The sequence below is a fragment of the Adiantum capillus-veneris genome, chromosome 17, assembly GCF_014529385.1.
Source record: "Adiantum capillus-veneris isolate H3 chromosome 17, ASM1452938v2, whole genome shotgun sequence".
NCBI lineage: Eukaryota > Viridiplantae > Streptophyta > Polypodiopsida > Polypodiales > Pteridaceae > Adiantum > Adiantum capillus-veneris.
The window spans coordinates 105,281,643-105,296,090 of NC_140947.1; the positions used below are offsets into that span (position 1 = coordinate 105,281,643).

The 14,448-nt window shown below is 48.1% G+C and overlaps 1 protein-coding gene and 1 long non-coding RNA gene across 3 annotated transcripts in view; both read left to right on the plus strand.

Moving 5' to 3' along the window:
- Positions 1-12,396, plus strand: part of LOC147437824 (uncharacterized) — a 32,328-nt gene extending 19,932 nt beyond the window's left edge. Inside the window, exons 2-5 of one of the 2 annotated variants that reach the window (XM_086487268.1) lie at positions 10,710-10,869; positions 10,951-10,983; positions 11,066-11,169; positions 11,945-12,396. In XM_086487268.1, coding sequence (XP_086343394.1) covers positions 10,710-10,869; positions 10,951-10,983; positions 11,066-11,169; positions 11,945-12,157 — 510 coding nt within the window. In that variant the 3' untranslated portion in view covers positions 12,158-12,396. The remainder of the gene's footprint in view (positions 1-10,709; positions 10,870-10,950; positions 10,984-11,065; positions 11,170-11,944) is intronic. The other variant, XM_086487269.1, reaches the window with a different exon arrangement.
- On the plus strand, positions 9,384-10,693 carry LOC147437825 (uncharacterized). The gene is made up of 2 exons (XR_015184906.1): positions 9,384-10,389; positions 10,512-10,693. It is a non-coding gene; the product is annotated as an uncharacterized LOC147437825 (long non-coding RNA).
- Positions 12,397-14,448: the final 2,052 nt, after the last annotated feature.

Below are 14,448 nucleotides of genomic sequence, written 5' to 3' on the forward strand. Positions count from 1 at the left end.
TCTTTTTCCAAAGATTAGCAAATGAGGCAAAATCTTCAAAGCTCTGATACCAATGTTAGGTGCAACGGAATTGAAATGGTGAAGATCTAGGCTTTACATTTCCACAAGTCTCTCGAGTGCAGACTCTATTGACTTGAATGGGAATGTCGTTGCGGTAACTCTTCAAGATGAAGCACCTCCAGGGTTGATTTGATGGACCTTCGGACCCGTCTCGATGTGGGATTGCTGATGGCCACCAAGGGGTAGATCTGGGGCTGAATTGCGCTCCCGATGTGAGAGGAATGAAGGGATGAAAACGCAGATCTCAATGATGCCAATGATGGACAGCAATGGGAGCACTCGATGATGACGAGGGAATGGCTGAGGAGAGGCTCGATGGGCTGCCGAAGTACCGGATTGCAACGAAGATGGCTAGCGACTGTAGATCTTTGCCAGTCCGGTGAGGGAAGGGCTGATTTGCAGGTGTAGCTGGCGCTAGTGCTGACATTTGAAAACGTTGGTTGATGGGACCCAAAAACGATGGGGCTGATTTGATCCCAAAATGTTGGCAGATTTCTTGCACTTACTGCAATGTGGAGAGGGATCGCTAGCTCTAGGTCTCCCTTTATAGGACATTTTCACACAAGCTCTTTTGAGTTGAGGTAGGGCAAAATCTCTATCAAATTCTTATAAATAAAATCATGAAAATTATTTATATATAAGTTTGACAAAAGCTCAGTTTTTGGGTGAAGTTGTCGCACATCCGGCCACCCGCGAATCTGATTGACTGGGGGAGTGGCTCTCTGGATTCCTCTAACCTAAAACTACATGCACGTCATGTCAGATGCCACTGTAGTATAACAATACCTGTCAAAACGCGTGTACAACCCATTTATGCAAGAGGATTCCAAAATTGAAAAACCTAATCTAATGGACTCGTCGGGACATGCAGGTCCTACAAAGAGGCTTAGAAAATTGGCGGTACTAATCCTCCTAGGATTCTAGACACTCCTATCTAGGGATAGGTGGAAAACTAGCTCTGAAGTCGATGAAGCATGCCATGTGGCACACAGAGCCATGCGCACGTCACATCAAATAATTCTCAAACAGTGATCTCGAACAGGCACGAATAATAGAAGCAAATGTACTAGTATCTCTTGTAGCTAGCTTTGCCTAAATGCCTCCAACAAACGTACTCAACAAAGCTTCAAAAGTGAAAATGTGAGGACGACAATGAAGATTTCTGTTGAGATGTCTACAAGAGGATGCCTCTTTAGATGGATCGTCAAGCAACACGGAGTGATTTTTCTGCCATAAAAGATCTCATTGTAGGCAAAGGCGTCGATTTTCTTCACTGTCTTCGTCAACCACCACAATCAATGCATTGTCTTTAAGTCCGAGGTTTAAGCATCAACAAAGGCATAAATAGAAAACAACAATGTCTCTCTCGAAGCTCGAAAAGAAGATTACGTGCAATATGTATGATGGTTTATGCAATCATGATTTTGTTCTTAAGTTTGTTCATCAATTTCGAATACTGTATGGTCATGATAAGTATGGAAAAAAAAAGATTAAGTTTGCATCTCTACACTTGACCGATCTAGCTCATACTTACCAAACGAGATTGGAGTACGATCGAGCTACTCCACGATCAAGGGCTCAATTTCTTCTCCTTCATTGCAAAAGGGATGTGACGATGGAGTGGGATTGATTTTGGCAAAGAAAGAATGAGTCTTTGGAAGCTTACTAAAGAGATTTTGGGGGCTCCTTCTAAAAGTCTAGCATTTCAAGACGATAGGCAATTGAGAAAAGCTAAGGAAGTTTCAAAGAGGTTTGCACTTCAAATTTCTTACTGGTCTTAATCACTTTAGATGTTCTAACCTAAGGAAACGTATCGATCATGCGAAAACATGGGAGTTGGAGTATAATGGTGGTAACAACCGTCCACATAAAGATAAAAAGAGGCTTGCAAATCCAGAAGGTAGTTCATTTTCTAAAGGAGGCAAAAAAAAAAAAAGAAATTCCAACAATTCACTCGCTCGTTGCTGCTGTCCCGTCCCCTCCCCCTGCGTTGCCCCCCCCCCCGCCCCGCCCTGCGCTGCTCCCTTGCCCTCTCCCCTCCGTGCTGCCCCTCCCGCTAGCTGCCGCCTGTCCGTCGGCCCTTAGCCCCCGTTGCCCTCATTGCGCTGCCCCTGCCCGCCCGCCCTCCCTCCCTCAGCCCCCGCTGTCCCTCGATCCGCTGCCCCCTCCCCCGCTCGCTGCGCTGGCTATCCCGCCCTCCCCCACCTCTCTGCATTCACTGAACCCTCCCCCCCCCGGCGGCTCATTTTGTTTTCTTTTTCGCACGCCGGGATTTCTCCAGTCGAGTGGCTCTGGCAGTGCTAGTTCTTTGACAGTGCCTGCCGGGGTCCCTTTGCAGAAGATTTACTTTACCCACTCTTTCTCCACCACAACAGTAGACACAGATGGAGGCTCAAGCTCCGCCACAGAAGGACTCCACTGAAGCCCCTTCGCCCGACCCCGTTGAGCCCACCATTCGACTTGCTCTATCACCGACAGAGCAAGCGAACCTAGCCGCAGAGGTAGAGCGCCTGCAGGCGACTTCTGTCATTTGCAAGATCCTCGGTACCATACCCAATAGAGGAGAGCTGTGTGATCTTCTCCAGGGCAGAGGTGGGCAAGATCTTGGACGTTTAGATCCTTGGACGAGGCTAGTACGAGATCGAGTTCGAGACCCTCGAGATGGCGTCCAAGGTCATCGCCATGAGTCCATTGACCATCCGAGCAGCTCGAGCCCACTTTCGACAGTGGAGACATGGTTTTGACCCTGTTTCGGATGTTCTGGTAGAGGAGGCAGACATCCCCATCTCCGTCTGCTTTCCTAGTTTACAGAGGGAGTACCTACCACTTTTGTCCAGGATAGGCTCAGCAATTGGGACTGTCCTAGAGACACCTCGCATGGCAGCCTCAGTAGCTGCCAAGGCGGCCGGCATTCCCTCAGTACGCGTTCTTGCCAGGGACACACACTCTTCGGAAGGTCATTCTTCTGCCTGGTTGGTTTCGATAGAGCGTGGAGTATTCGGGCCTCCCGAACCAGTGCTTCATTTGTCGACAGATGGGCCATCTTGCGAAGGCCTGTCCACGAAGGAGGCCTCGATCTACACCACAGACTCAGTCCCAGCTTGCAAGGGCTGGCCAACAGCCACAGACAGAGACACAGAGCACACATGCAGAGCCACCTTCCGAGCTTGGGGCTCCAACGGAGGAGGGATGACAACAGGTTCGTGGTCGACGACGGCAGGGACCATAGCGACAGCGTGGCACTCAGAGTGGTCCTCAGGCGCCTACCCAGCAGCAGTGGGCTTCCACGGGGAACCGTTTCGGTCCTCTTGAGCAGGATGAGGTCCCTGCTCCTCAGCTTCACCCTCAACAGCCCCTCCTCCTCATCATCTCCCCCCCCCCCCCCCCCCCCCCCCCCCCCCCCCCCGCCTCCTGCTCCCACCGCCTCTCTCCCTTGCCCCTCTACCTCTGTTGCTCCCCCTACCCCTCTTCTCCCCCTCTTCCCCTTGCTCCTACACCCCCACCTCCCGCTCCAGTTCCACAATCGACCCAGGGGGGCAGGGCCATCTCCGACCGCTAGGAGATCTCTTGGCAGCGCCTTTGCCACGAGTCGCTTGGCGAGAGAGGGACAGCCTTTCTTGCGACCCCCTCTACAGGTACAGACGTCTCCCTTTGCAGCAATCCCTCATGGTCTGACGAGCTTCGACATTCGGCGCCGATGGGACTTCTTTGACTACGACCTACTCGTTTTCTTGGCGATCCCTCAACAGACCATGAGGCAGCCTACTTTAGGGTTCATGTTCTGTTCCTTGCAGCTAGGGGAATAGAGGCCCTGGACTCAACGGTTGGCTTCTCTTTTCCGCTTTGCGGCAGGGACCAGACTGAGTGGACTCTCGACTCAGTGTTGGAGTGGTTGCATACACAGGTCCTAGAGTTCTCTCATCACATGGGAGACCTGGGAGTCACAGACATACTTCAGACTTTGTGGCCAAGTTTGCGGTGACCCCTCCGAATACAGCAAGATGTAGACACATTGTGGTTCACTTCTTTGCTGATACGCAGTGCTCGCCATGCTATGTACACATTCATGAGGACTCCTGGACAGAGGAGGTTGCTTTATGTACGGCTCGATCTCCTTGGGCTTGGGCCAGGCACTCATTGCAGTCACGCCTATCTAGAGGACGCTCGGATGTGGATTACTCCCCATCCAAGCCAGCCTCGAAGATAGCACGTTTAGCTGCTGCGGCAACATCTGTTCTCTCTCTCTCTCCCGATGAGGATTGTCTCATGGAACGTGCAAGGACTTGGTGGGCCCCAGTTTTAGTGTCAGAGGGGCCGACTGCGTCAGGAGCTTCAGCGTTGCCTTGTGGGAGGAGAGATTGATATCCTTATGCTACAGTAGCATCATCTGTGTGAGTCGCATTAGACGTGGTGGTTAGCTCTTGCGTGGACGATATGATACTTTTTGGTCAGCTGCTTTTGGACCTAGAGGCATTCAGGGTGGGGTATGTATGACTATGCAGGTTCAGGGTTGCCTTGTGGGCTTCCTGAACATATATGCGCCCAATGTGGCGAGTGCACGAGCAGAGTTTTGGTCACAGATTGTTGAGTCTATGCACCACTGTCCTGCGGTAGAACAGTGGTGCATAGGGGGTGACTTCAACATGTTGGAGGATCCTTCTAACAGGATTGGTGGTAGCCATGCTACTGTGCACGGAGTTGAGCTGGCAGCTTGGGAGAGGTTTTGTATGACTCTGAGGGTCTCGGATGTGTGGCAGCACTCTGGTTTTTGTGAGGCCACCAGACAGCCTGGCCTTCTCTCGTTCGGACCGCAGAGTGGGAGGAGTGAATCTATCGCGAATAGATCACTTCTACACTAGTGACCATTTCAGTGACTTGGGTGGAACAGCTGGCATCCTGGCAGGGACTTCCTTCTCGGACCATGCACCAGTGATCCTCAGTGGCAGACAGACAGAGGAGGGGGAGCACGATGCTACGCATCCCTTAGAGGGTCTTGTTGGACTCTGCACTCAGAGAGCAAGTAGAGGCTCTCTGGATAGAGAGCTTGGATATGCAGGATTCTCCTGCTAACAGAGTGGCCTTAGGACTAGCTTAGATTAGTCGTTTCTTTCTCCAGGAGTCTTTGGCTCGCTTGGCTACAGCGAGAGAGGAGCAGCAGCGTCTCAGACTGGGTGTTGCTTCCTTGCAGAGGATGCAGGAGCAGTATCTAGACAATCCTTGGTTGGAGGAGCAGTTACAGTAGGCTCGCCAGGAGCTTGTTAGCACAGAGGAGCGACGCCATGAGTTTGCTTTCCATCGACAGGCATCTCAGTGGACACAAGTGGGTGACAGAGTGATTGGTGCTTTCTTCGAGGCAGTGGGACCTCAGCAGGCGCATGCCAAGGTCAGTCAGTTGAGGAGGCCCGATGGGTCAGTTGCTTCTGAGCCAGAGGACATGCGTGCAGTTGCTACTGACTTTTACCGTGAGTTACTGTCAGCAGAGCCTCAGTTAGAGTGTCAGGATGCATGTAGGGAGCAGGTGTAGGCACAGATGCCTTGCCTTGTGACTGAGGAGATGCATCAGAGGCTTGAGCTGCCACTTCAACTTGAGGAGTTGCACACGGCTCTTAGTGCACTCTCCCATGGTAGCTATTTAGGTGAGGATGGCTTGACTCCCAGTTTTTTCTTGGAGTACTGGGGCTTGCTTGGCCCAGATCTCTGTAGTGCTTTCCAGTACATCTTGCACACAGGAGAGATGCCTGACAGCTTGAGTGAGGGTCTGATCTACCTCATTCCCAAGGAGGGTGGCTCCTTGGATGAGATTCGATAGTGCTTTCCAGTACATCTTGCACACAGGAGAGATGCCTGACAGCTTGAGTGAGGGTCTGATCTACCTCATTCCCAAGGAGGGTGGCTCCTTGGATGAGATTCGATAATGGCAACCCATCACCATCCTCAACTCAGCCTACAAAATTCTTGCCAAGGCTCTGAGTTTGAGGATCCAGGCACTTCTAGAGAGCCTCATACATGGGACTCAGACAGGTTTTGTCAAGGAGCGCAGTATCTTTGACAACATCTTTACTTTTTGGGAGGCTTTTGCCTTAGCGCGGCTCAGTGGTGAGGATCTGGTGATTCTTCTTCTCGATTTTGAGAAGGCCTACGACAGAGTTGATTGGGACTTTCTGGAGGGCACTCTACGCAGGGTGGGCTTTTCAGATGCTTGGATCAGAGGAATGTCAGCTTTGTACAGACGGGCACACAGTCAGGTACTTTTGTCAGGAGGTAGAGGTGATCGTTTCATGCTCATACGTTCGGTCAGACAGGGCTGCCCTCTTGCCCTCTTGCCCCCTTCCTCTTTCTGGTCTATGCTGAGGCGATGAGCAGGCTTTTGGTGTCGCAGCAGGTTGGTTTACGGGGCTTAGCACTCCCTATTCGGGGGGAGGAGCTACTGGACGTTGAGTTTGCTGACGACTCAGCCTTGTACTTGGATGGCTAGCAGGCCAACCTTCACAGGTGTGAGCAGGCTCTTGAGAACTTCTGTTGTGTATCTGGCGCATTGATCAACTGGAGAAAGACAGTGGCTTTCTTGGTTGGTAGTGCTCCTGTGCCCGATTGGATGCCAGGTGAGGGTTTCAGGTGGATTCCCCCAAGGATTGCAGTTCGGTACTTGGGCTGTCAAGTTGGTTTGGACTTGTCTCCCGAGCAGCAAATTGCTCCCCTCCTTCTGTCTATCAGGAGGAAGTTGTTACATTGGAGCTCCGCACGACTATCTTTGGCTGGCAGAGTTGTAGTGGCCAACCAGGTGCTGTTGACTACTATGTGGTACATCACTTCTTGCTGGATCTTCTCGAGTTCTTGTATCAGCCAGGTAGAGCGGCTGATTAGGAATTTCCTTTGGTCAGGGCGAGACCCACTGATAGCCTGGGCCAAAGTGGCTTGGCAGGTCATCACTCTTCCTTGTTCACAGGGAGGGCCAGGGATCATAGACCCAGCACAGCAGAGCAGAGCCCGTCTGGGGAAGTTCATCGTCCGAGGTCTTCTTCCAGGTGAGGAGCTTTGGAAGGAGTTCTTGTTACAGCGGCTTCGTGCTAGGGTGCTTCAGGCATGAGGCCCCTGGCAACCTTCGACCAGATGGATCTTCACAGAGATGCACAGAGTTGGTTTGAGCAGGAGACTGGAGGATCGCTTCGCTATGGGGTTGCTTCGATCTTGGGAGCACCTGCGGCGAGGCTTGGAGCAGCGTCAACCTACTTGCACGGAGGAGCGCCTGCGACAGCTCCTTGTTTGGAACCCCATGGTTTGCACTCAGAGAGGTCACTTGGTTGGTAGTCGGCCTCATGTTTCCTGGGGTTCCATGGCAGCGGGTCGAGCACGCTCTTTAGGTGACTGGTTACAGTTTTCAGGCCTGTCAAAGGAGGTACAGGGCTCTCAGCTACAGGACATGAGAGGGGTGCAGAGCATGTGCCAGGACATCTCAGAGGCAGTACCAAATGAGTGGCTCACGCCTCTTGAGTCAGCAGCGCCCAGATGGATGGGAGCCTTCACGCGACTGGAGGTTCTCATCTCTGTTCGGGCTTGCTCAGAGACTGTTCCTTCCCTGTTTTTCGAGCTACAGGGTGAGGGACGCTTACAGCGAGTTGCAGTAGAGGCCCCGAAGGTGGCAGAGTGTTGTTTTCAGAGGATCTAAGTGGTGGGCATCTGTGGGAGGACTTGTGTCATCAATCCTGACCTAGCTGCTCTTGAGACAGGACATTGGAGACTGTGGGCTTGGAAGTGCTGTCCATTGGCACGAGTACAGTGGGATCCTGGAGAGTGGCTTTGGAGGGACCCGTCTGTTCTGCAGACCACCCAGGTGTCCCTTTCTTTCAGTACACTGTTCGACTGGGACGTCACATACTGGCCGCCCTACTGCAACACCTCACTGGCAGGAGGAGGGTCTCACAGCTGAGTTCTTGGTAGCTTTTTGGGAGAGGTTGTGGGACTCCAGACTGCCGAGGCGAGTCACTTTGTTTCGGTGGCTGGTCGCACACAGAGATACAGCAAGTTGGGAGCTGGCTTGTGCATAGTGGTCTCTCGTCCGCATGCACAGCTTGTGACCATCTTGTGAAGAGTCAGCGTCACTGTCTTTGGGATTGTCCCTTGGCATAGCTGTTCTTCGGCTGATGCCCGCTCTTTCCACGGCTCGGCAGTACACTTGGGGGGCAACTGCTTGGTCCACTCTCATGGGCCCGGCACTTCTGTTTGAGCTATCATCCACTAGCAGGATGATAGTGATGCAGGGGGGGCGACCTACACTCCAGCCTGCCACAGAGCTTACTCCACAGGAGTGGTGCAGTGAGAGAGAGGTGTGTTGGAAGCTCATCAGTGGCCCGAGACTCTGGTTCATATGGCAGGCCCGTTGCTTCCACATCTTCGAAGCTCGCCTTGTACCACCAGCAGAGACTGTTCGGGACCTTTGGCTTGAGTTGGTCCATACTCTCAAAGGACAATTCGAGAGACTCCAGGGCAGTTCCGACCGCCTGAGGGAGCGCAGAGAGGCTTTCCTTCGACTTTGGCGTCCTGGGCCATTTTTCACCATGGTCCAGGGTGTGCTCAGATGGCACTACCGTCCACCTGGGTGGCTCTTCCCTCCTCCCATCCCTTGATCTAGCCTCATTGTACATATGTTGTTTTTTCATTGGGAGAGTCTCCCCAGCATGATTGTTGTAGTCCTCTCTTGTAGAGGAGGTTGTAACCCCATGGGCAGTTTCATTAACTAATAGAAGGATCTTTTTCTCGGAAAAAAAAAAATTCCAACAATTCGAAGAAGCTTTTCAGCCTAAGGACACCTAGTGGGCTATCACAACTCAATAGACAAAGATCTTGTATCCTTTTTCTAGTAATACTTTGAGTTTGAAAATTGTTTTCCTCTTTGAAGGATAGCCAGAATAGTGCATCTGAGTGGGCCACTCATGAGTAGTCACAAGTTATGGTGGACCCATGTAGTGGGTTAGAACATAGATAATGCACACTCCCACCTAGCTATCTGAAAAGGGGCGCCTATTTGCTTTAACTCTTGCATTATAGGGTCATACTCGCACATAGAAAGGATTAATGCCTTGGAGTGTGGGCTCGATCGGCCAGAAAAAACAGTTACAATCAATAAGATGACATGATCATGAAAGACTGTCAATGTGCATACATGTGGTTTAATTGCATTGAATACATTATCCATAAGCATCTTGGATTGATGTCCTAAGCTAGAATCATATTATACTTTGAAAGAGCTTTCATTTGATACCCATATTGATAATTCTTTTTGTTAGCAGTTTTTCAAAGAAAGAAGGTTCTAGAAGCTTCTAAAAGATTCCAGGAGGATTCTAGAAGGACAAGTGGAAGGACACTTTTCGCAAAGCTTTTTAAAAGTTGGGACACTTGTCCACCTATTTTGACGTGTGGTTGGACACTTATTACAAGGGTCCTCTTTTCTCTTTTGTTCTTGAGGCCACTTCACGTACAAATACAATCCTTCCCCTCACTTAAGCATAATCCCCCTTGCTGAATTTTTTGCTCAACATCATCCCAAGAAGCCTCTACACCACCCCTACCATTCCCCACTATGTCCCTTCCTTTCTTCTTGAAGGAACCCATTCCGTCTCTCTTTACCTTGCTGTTTTTACTGTAGCAAACCCAAAAATCTGAATATTCGGCCCTATTCTTGAAGTTACAAGCTTTTCCCTTCGACATGGATGCAACCAAGAAAATGCCCTACTACCTTCTCTTCAAAATGGGTTGAAATTCCCTCTTGTATATGTGTATATGTTGGCAGATCTCCTCTTATGTTTGGTTTATGTTTTTGCATGTGTACACATGACATATGATGTCTTGCATGATCTATGATTGCGAGTTACTTTAACTCTCTCGGGTTGATTGTAACTGAGTTCAATCCTTAGGTGCTTGGATTGAGCAGAAATTTGTTTCCTACCGTTCCCTATCTTCAACCCTCATTCTCTCTTTGGTGTTTGTTATATATATAATTTTCCAAGTTTTACGACGCTTTCAAGAGAGTTGGTTTTCTGAGAGAGAGCTTCATCATGGTACCTTCCCTTGGCTTTCATAGCGGAGGACGAGTAGATTCCTCCCACCTCTCTTATAATTTGGTTGTGCAGAAGATCTGCATCCTATCTTGGGGTACCACATAAAGAGATGTTGGAGTGGATGCAGACATAGGGGCTTTCCTGTCCTATGGGTTTCATGAGCTGCTACAAGAGGGTTCTTACAACATATACCATATATCAGTTTGGTTACTGGCATTGGACTACTCAGTTTTGCTACACCCCTAGAGGTGGACAGAGCTTTTGACAGATTTGTGTAAGCTTTCTAAGGCTAGTTTGAGCTTTGATACCATCCTTATGAATGATTGTGTCGTATCATTGATATATCCTGTGGCTGTATGGGTGTTTTTCCTCATGATGTCATTGTATATCTTTCAGGGATTTTCTCATATTTCTTGTGTGGTGACCAACGGTCGAATTTTATGATGTAATGCAAAGGGTAAAAGCCCGACTTTTGAGAGAGAGAAGAGAGGAGAAGTTTTAACGTCGTAGGGAAGAGAGAGAGAGAGAGAGAGAGAGAGAGAGAGAGAGAGAGAGAGAGAGAGAGAGAGAGAGAGAGATTTGATTAGCTTGCAGCCAGATGCACAGCAGAGGTTTATGTCTATAAAAAGTGCTTATCAAAAGCTGATTGATTCAAACTCCCACCTATCCGTCGATCAATCCAGAAAGCCTGATCCATTCTCTTGGGGCTACTCAACAGTTGGAGAGGAAGGCCCAAATGAGTTTGTTGATCTAGGTAGCATAAATGTAACCCAAGTATCCATTAATTTGGTTTGAGGCTTTGGGTTTTGACAAGTTCTTGGGCTTTATTTTGTAGGTGGTGTTTGGGAGGACGTCCAACACTCATTTGGTAAGTTTTCTTTTTACTAATTTTGGTAAAAGGAAATATGCTTTGTGAAGTCAATAATAAGTTTGGAACCCTTTCTCCCTAGTTTTATTATGGGATTTTGCAGAGGAATTTTTTGATGACTTGCAAGCCAGTTTCAACAATATATCTGCTGCAAACAAACCCAGGAGCCTCTGGGAAGAATTGGCGGTAAGAACTAGCGTTTCAATTTTGAAAAACCGGCTGTAAAGTGAGTACAAAGGAAACCTTATGTGCAGAGTCGCAAGCATTCATGCATTTGCGTTGAGAATGCCAAGTTTGCAAAAGAATGCATGTGAGGTGAAGTTTGCATTCATGACTGGAAAGTTAAGAACTTGAGAGCCGAACCTTAAATCTGGGAACTCCAAATTGAACATACACATTAATGTGAGAGAGAAACTTTACGGTAGTATCAAAACAGTAGGCAAGAGTAAAGAGGGGTTATAAAAAAATGTCACTTTTGGGCTGGTGCTGCAAATTGATAACAATAAAAAACTTGAGTTTGCAGAGACAATTTTGCATGCTTGTGCAAGCACATTTGTAAGTAACTTGGCTTGTATGGGGCTGCTTGAATTCGTGTTTATTATGCATCGATGAACTTGATGTTACTTTGTGTTGCAAAGCTGCTCCTTTAAATACTAGAAACTCCTTGGGATTAATCAAGAAATCTGAGTGTAAAGAATCCTGGGGCTGTCACTTTTCAAAGCATGTAACGTATCATGTGAGTTAATCTTATTAATGGGCCCAGAGTGTAAATGTAACTTGTATATCGGGGTATTATTAATAATCTCTTGAATGTACGTGAAGCAATTGATGAGTGGCAGCCCGAGGGTAAAGAATGATCTAACATGACTTGTGCTAGTGTGAGCTAGTGTGCTTATGGTTAAAGTAGCTTTAAGAGGGGGACACATGCACTAAATTATTTCCCGTCACTTCTGTTAAGCAGGACATCGGCGAGGAGTTTGTCGAGTTTTTAGAAAAGGAACTGAATTTTGTCAATGATATCAAGCAAGTCATTGAAGAGGATGAAGACAGCAGTGGATTCAAGCCTAGTAGAGAAGGCAAGTCCAACACAAAAGAAGAGGCCAGAAAGCTGGAAATAGAGATCAATGAAATTGAAGAAATGCTGGCTAAGCTGAAGCAGGATTTAGGACTCTAATATGCGAGTCGAAATGATCACCTCCTTTATTGTGACTTGTATTTCGGTGGTGGATACATGTAGGAAATTGTGCATAACAATTCTAAGCTCTTCCTTTGTAAAAGATTCTATTGACTGATACCTTTAGTCACTTGTACATAGGGACTTTGCAAAAGACGATGTCGTATTTGGCATGTACATTAGCCAAGAAAACTTGAGAGAAAATTTGGTGAATGAGCATTTTTTGAATACTTTCTTCCTATTCTTGATTGATAAGATAGAATAGTTTGTACGCGACATTTCAACATCATCTAAAATTAGCCCATCATCAAAACCATTGAGCAAACGAGAAAGAACTCTGGTTACTTCATTGTTGCGTATTGTGAAGGCAAAATTCTGTTTTTAGTCTTGATAGGACAAGGGTCCGGGCAAGGGCGTGGCAAGAGGGCTAGGAGCACGAGACCCTTTTGCCAAGCCTATGGGCTCATGGCGCTCTTGCCAGGCCCTTGCCCAGACCCTTGTTCTCACAAGTCCCTTCAGCACAGTGTGTTAAATAGGTGCTGAAACAGATCGACAACTTTGTGTAGATAGAAATTGCAGTTTATTAACTCAAGCCTGATTTGAGGCGATGATTTTCATACGCATCATGCTTTTGCACTAAGATTGGGGTTCCTTAATTTAGGCATTGGGAAATCCGATACGAGGCTAGCTTCTTCTACAAGGAATATCAATGTCTTGAGCACATGTACGAATTTTATATGGTCTGTTGTAAACTCTATTCTTCAACATTCTAATGCAGGCTATTGTGTGTAAAGTGCACATTATAATTTCATACATGTTTTCTTGTAGCTGGGCTACAATGTCACTCAGTTACAGCCGATCGTGGTTTCACACTTGGACTTGACACGTAGTAGGAGTGGTGGTTTAGAGGACACTGTGGCCAGTTCTTCTCCTCCACATTTGGGGATAGGTGCAACTGTCAGTCAGAGATATTTGAGTTATCTGTTGGTTGCCCCTTTTGGGTTGTATATATGCTCACATTTGCTTTAGTCTGGTTACACAATTCAAGATGGTTTTATGAGTCTTGAGTCTAGCATCGTGTCGAGTCTACATCACACACCTGCACACTCCTTGCACATCTTGAGCCTCGACACCCCCATTGTACCAATGAGTCATCGGCTTGGAGCAAAGTGTGCTACCATGCCAGAGTTTGTTCTAGTTCATCTGAGTTAGTCGAGTCCCATGTTGTTCAGGTTCTACTGTTGAGTCGCTTATTTGCTCTGTTGTTCATTGTTTGTAGTGTTTTCATTATGTTGGAGTGAGATTTCACGCACAATTCATTGAGGAGCACCCACAATAGAGAGCACAACACATTACTCTCGTTACATGTGCTCTCATTTTTGGCACGCCCGGTGGGACCTCAATTGAAATTTCACTCCGTTGCACCTACAAGTCGTTCAAGCGCTGTCCTGTGTGGGGTCTACTAGTCTGGACTAGAATAGTCTAATTTGGTCTGTCTAGCTTAGTCCTAGACAACTAGTCTAGTCATTCGTCTTGGTCACTCGCATTGGTCTAGTGGAGTATAATGAGATAAAAGTCTTAGTGTCCAAAGCTTGGGTGGGTTTCTGATTACTACATGACACATACGAGGCAGTCCAAAGACAAACAAAGTCCACTATTGAGTCCTCTAAAGTATTACCTTCGAAAGCACAAACCCTTTGTGCCGAATAGAAGTCCACCAGCCTCATTACCCCTACCTTCCGACGTGGCTACCTCTCTTTGCCTCTTCTAGTGATGTAGGTAAGCTGTTGCAAGGTTACAAGAGTAAGATTACTTGAAGTGGAGGGAAAAAATAAAAGACATGATGTTGGATCCACTCCCTCCAACAGTTCTTTACCTCTCACATCACTTTCCCCAATACAGTTCTCGCCCCCTGAGTTACAACAAGCTCTTGAGCAACATGCTCGTGAGCAGGCAGCCATTGAGGAGCTCATAGGCATCTTGGCTTGAGGTGAACATAAAGTTTTCGAGTTTTAGAGGACTCTCCACAGAGGATGCAAACGACCATGCTAGGAGATTTGTCTCCCTCTGCAGGGGTCGTGGGCTCAACAAAGAAGACGCCTACCTAGTGCTCTTCCCGTCAACCTTGGATGGCATAGCCAATAAATGGTACAATCAGTTTGTTGGGAACCACTTTACGACTTGGGCCACATTACGAAAGCAGTTCTGCGAAGCTTTTAAGCCAGGGAACTTCCAAGAGAAGGTTCCGGATGAGTTGGCCAACCTTGTGCTACAACTGCATGAGACTTCTG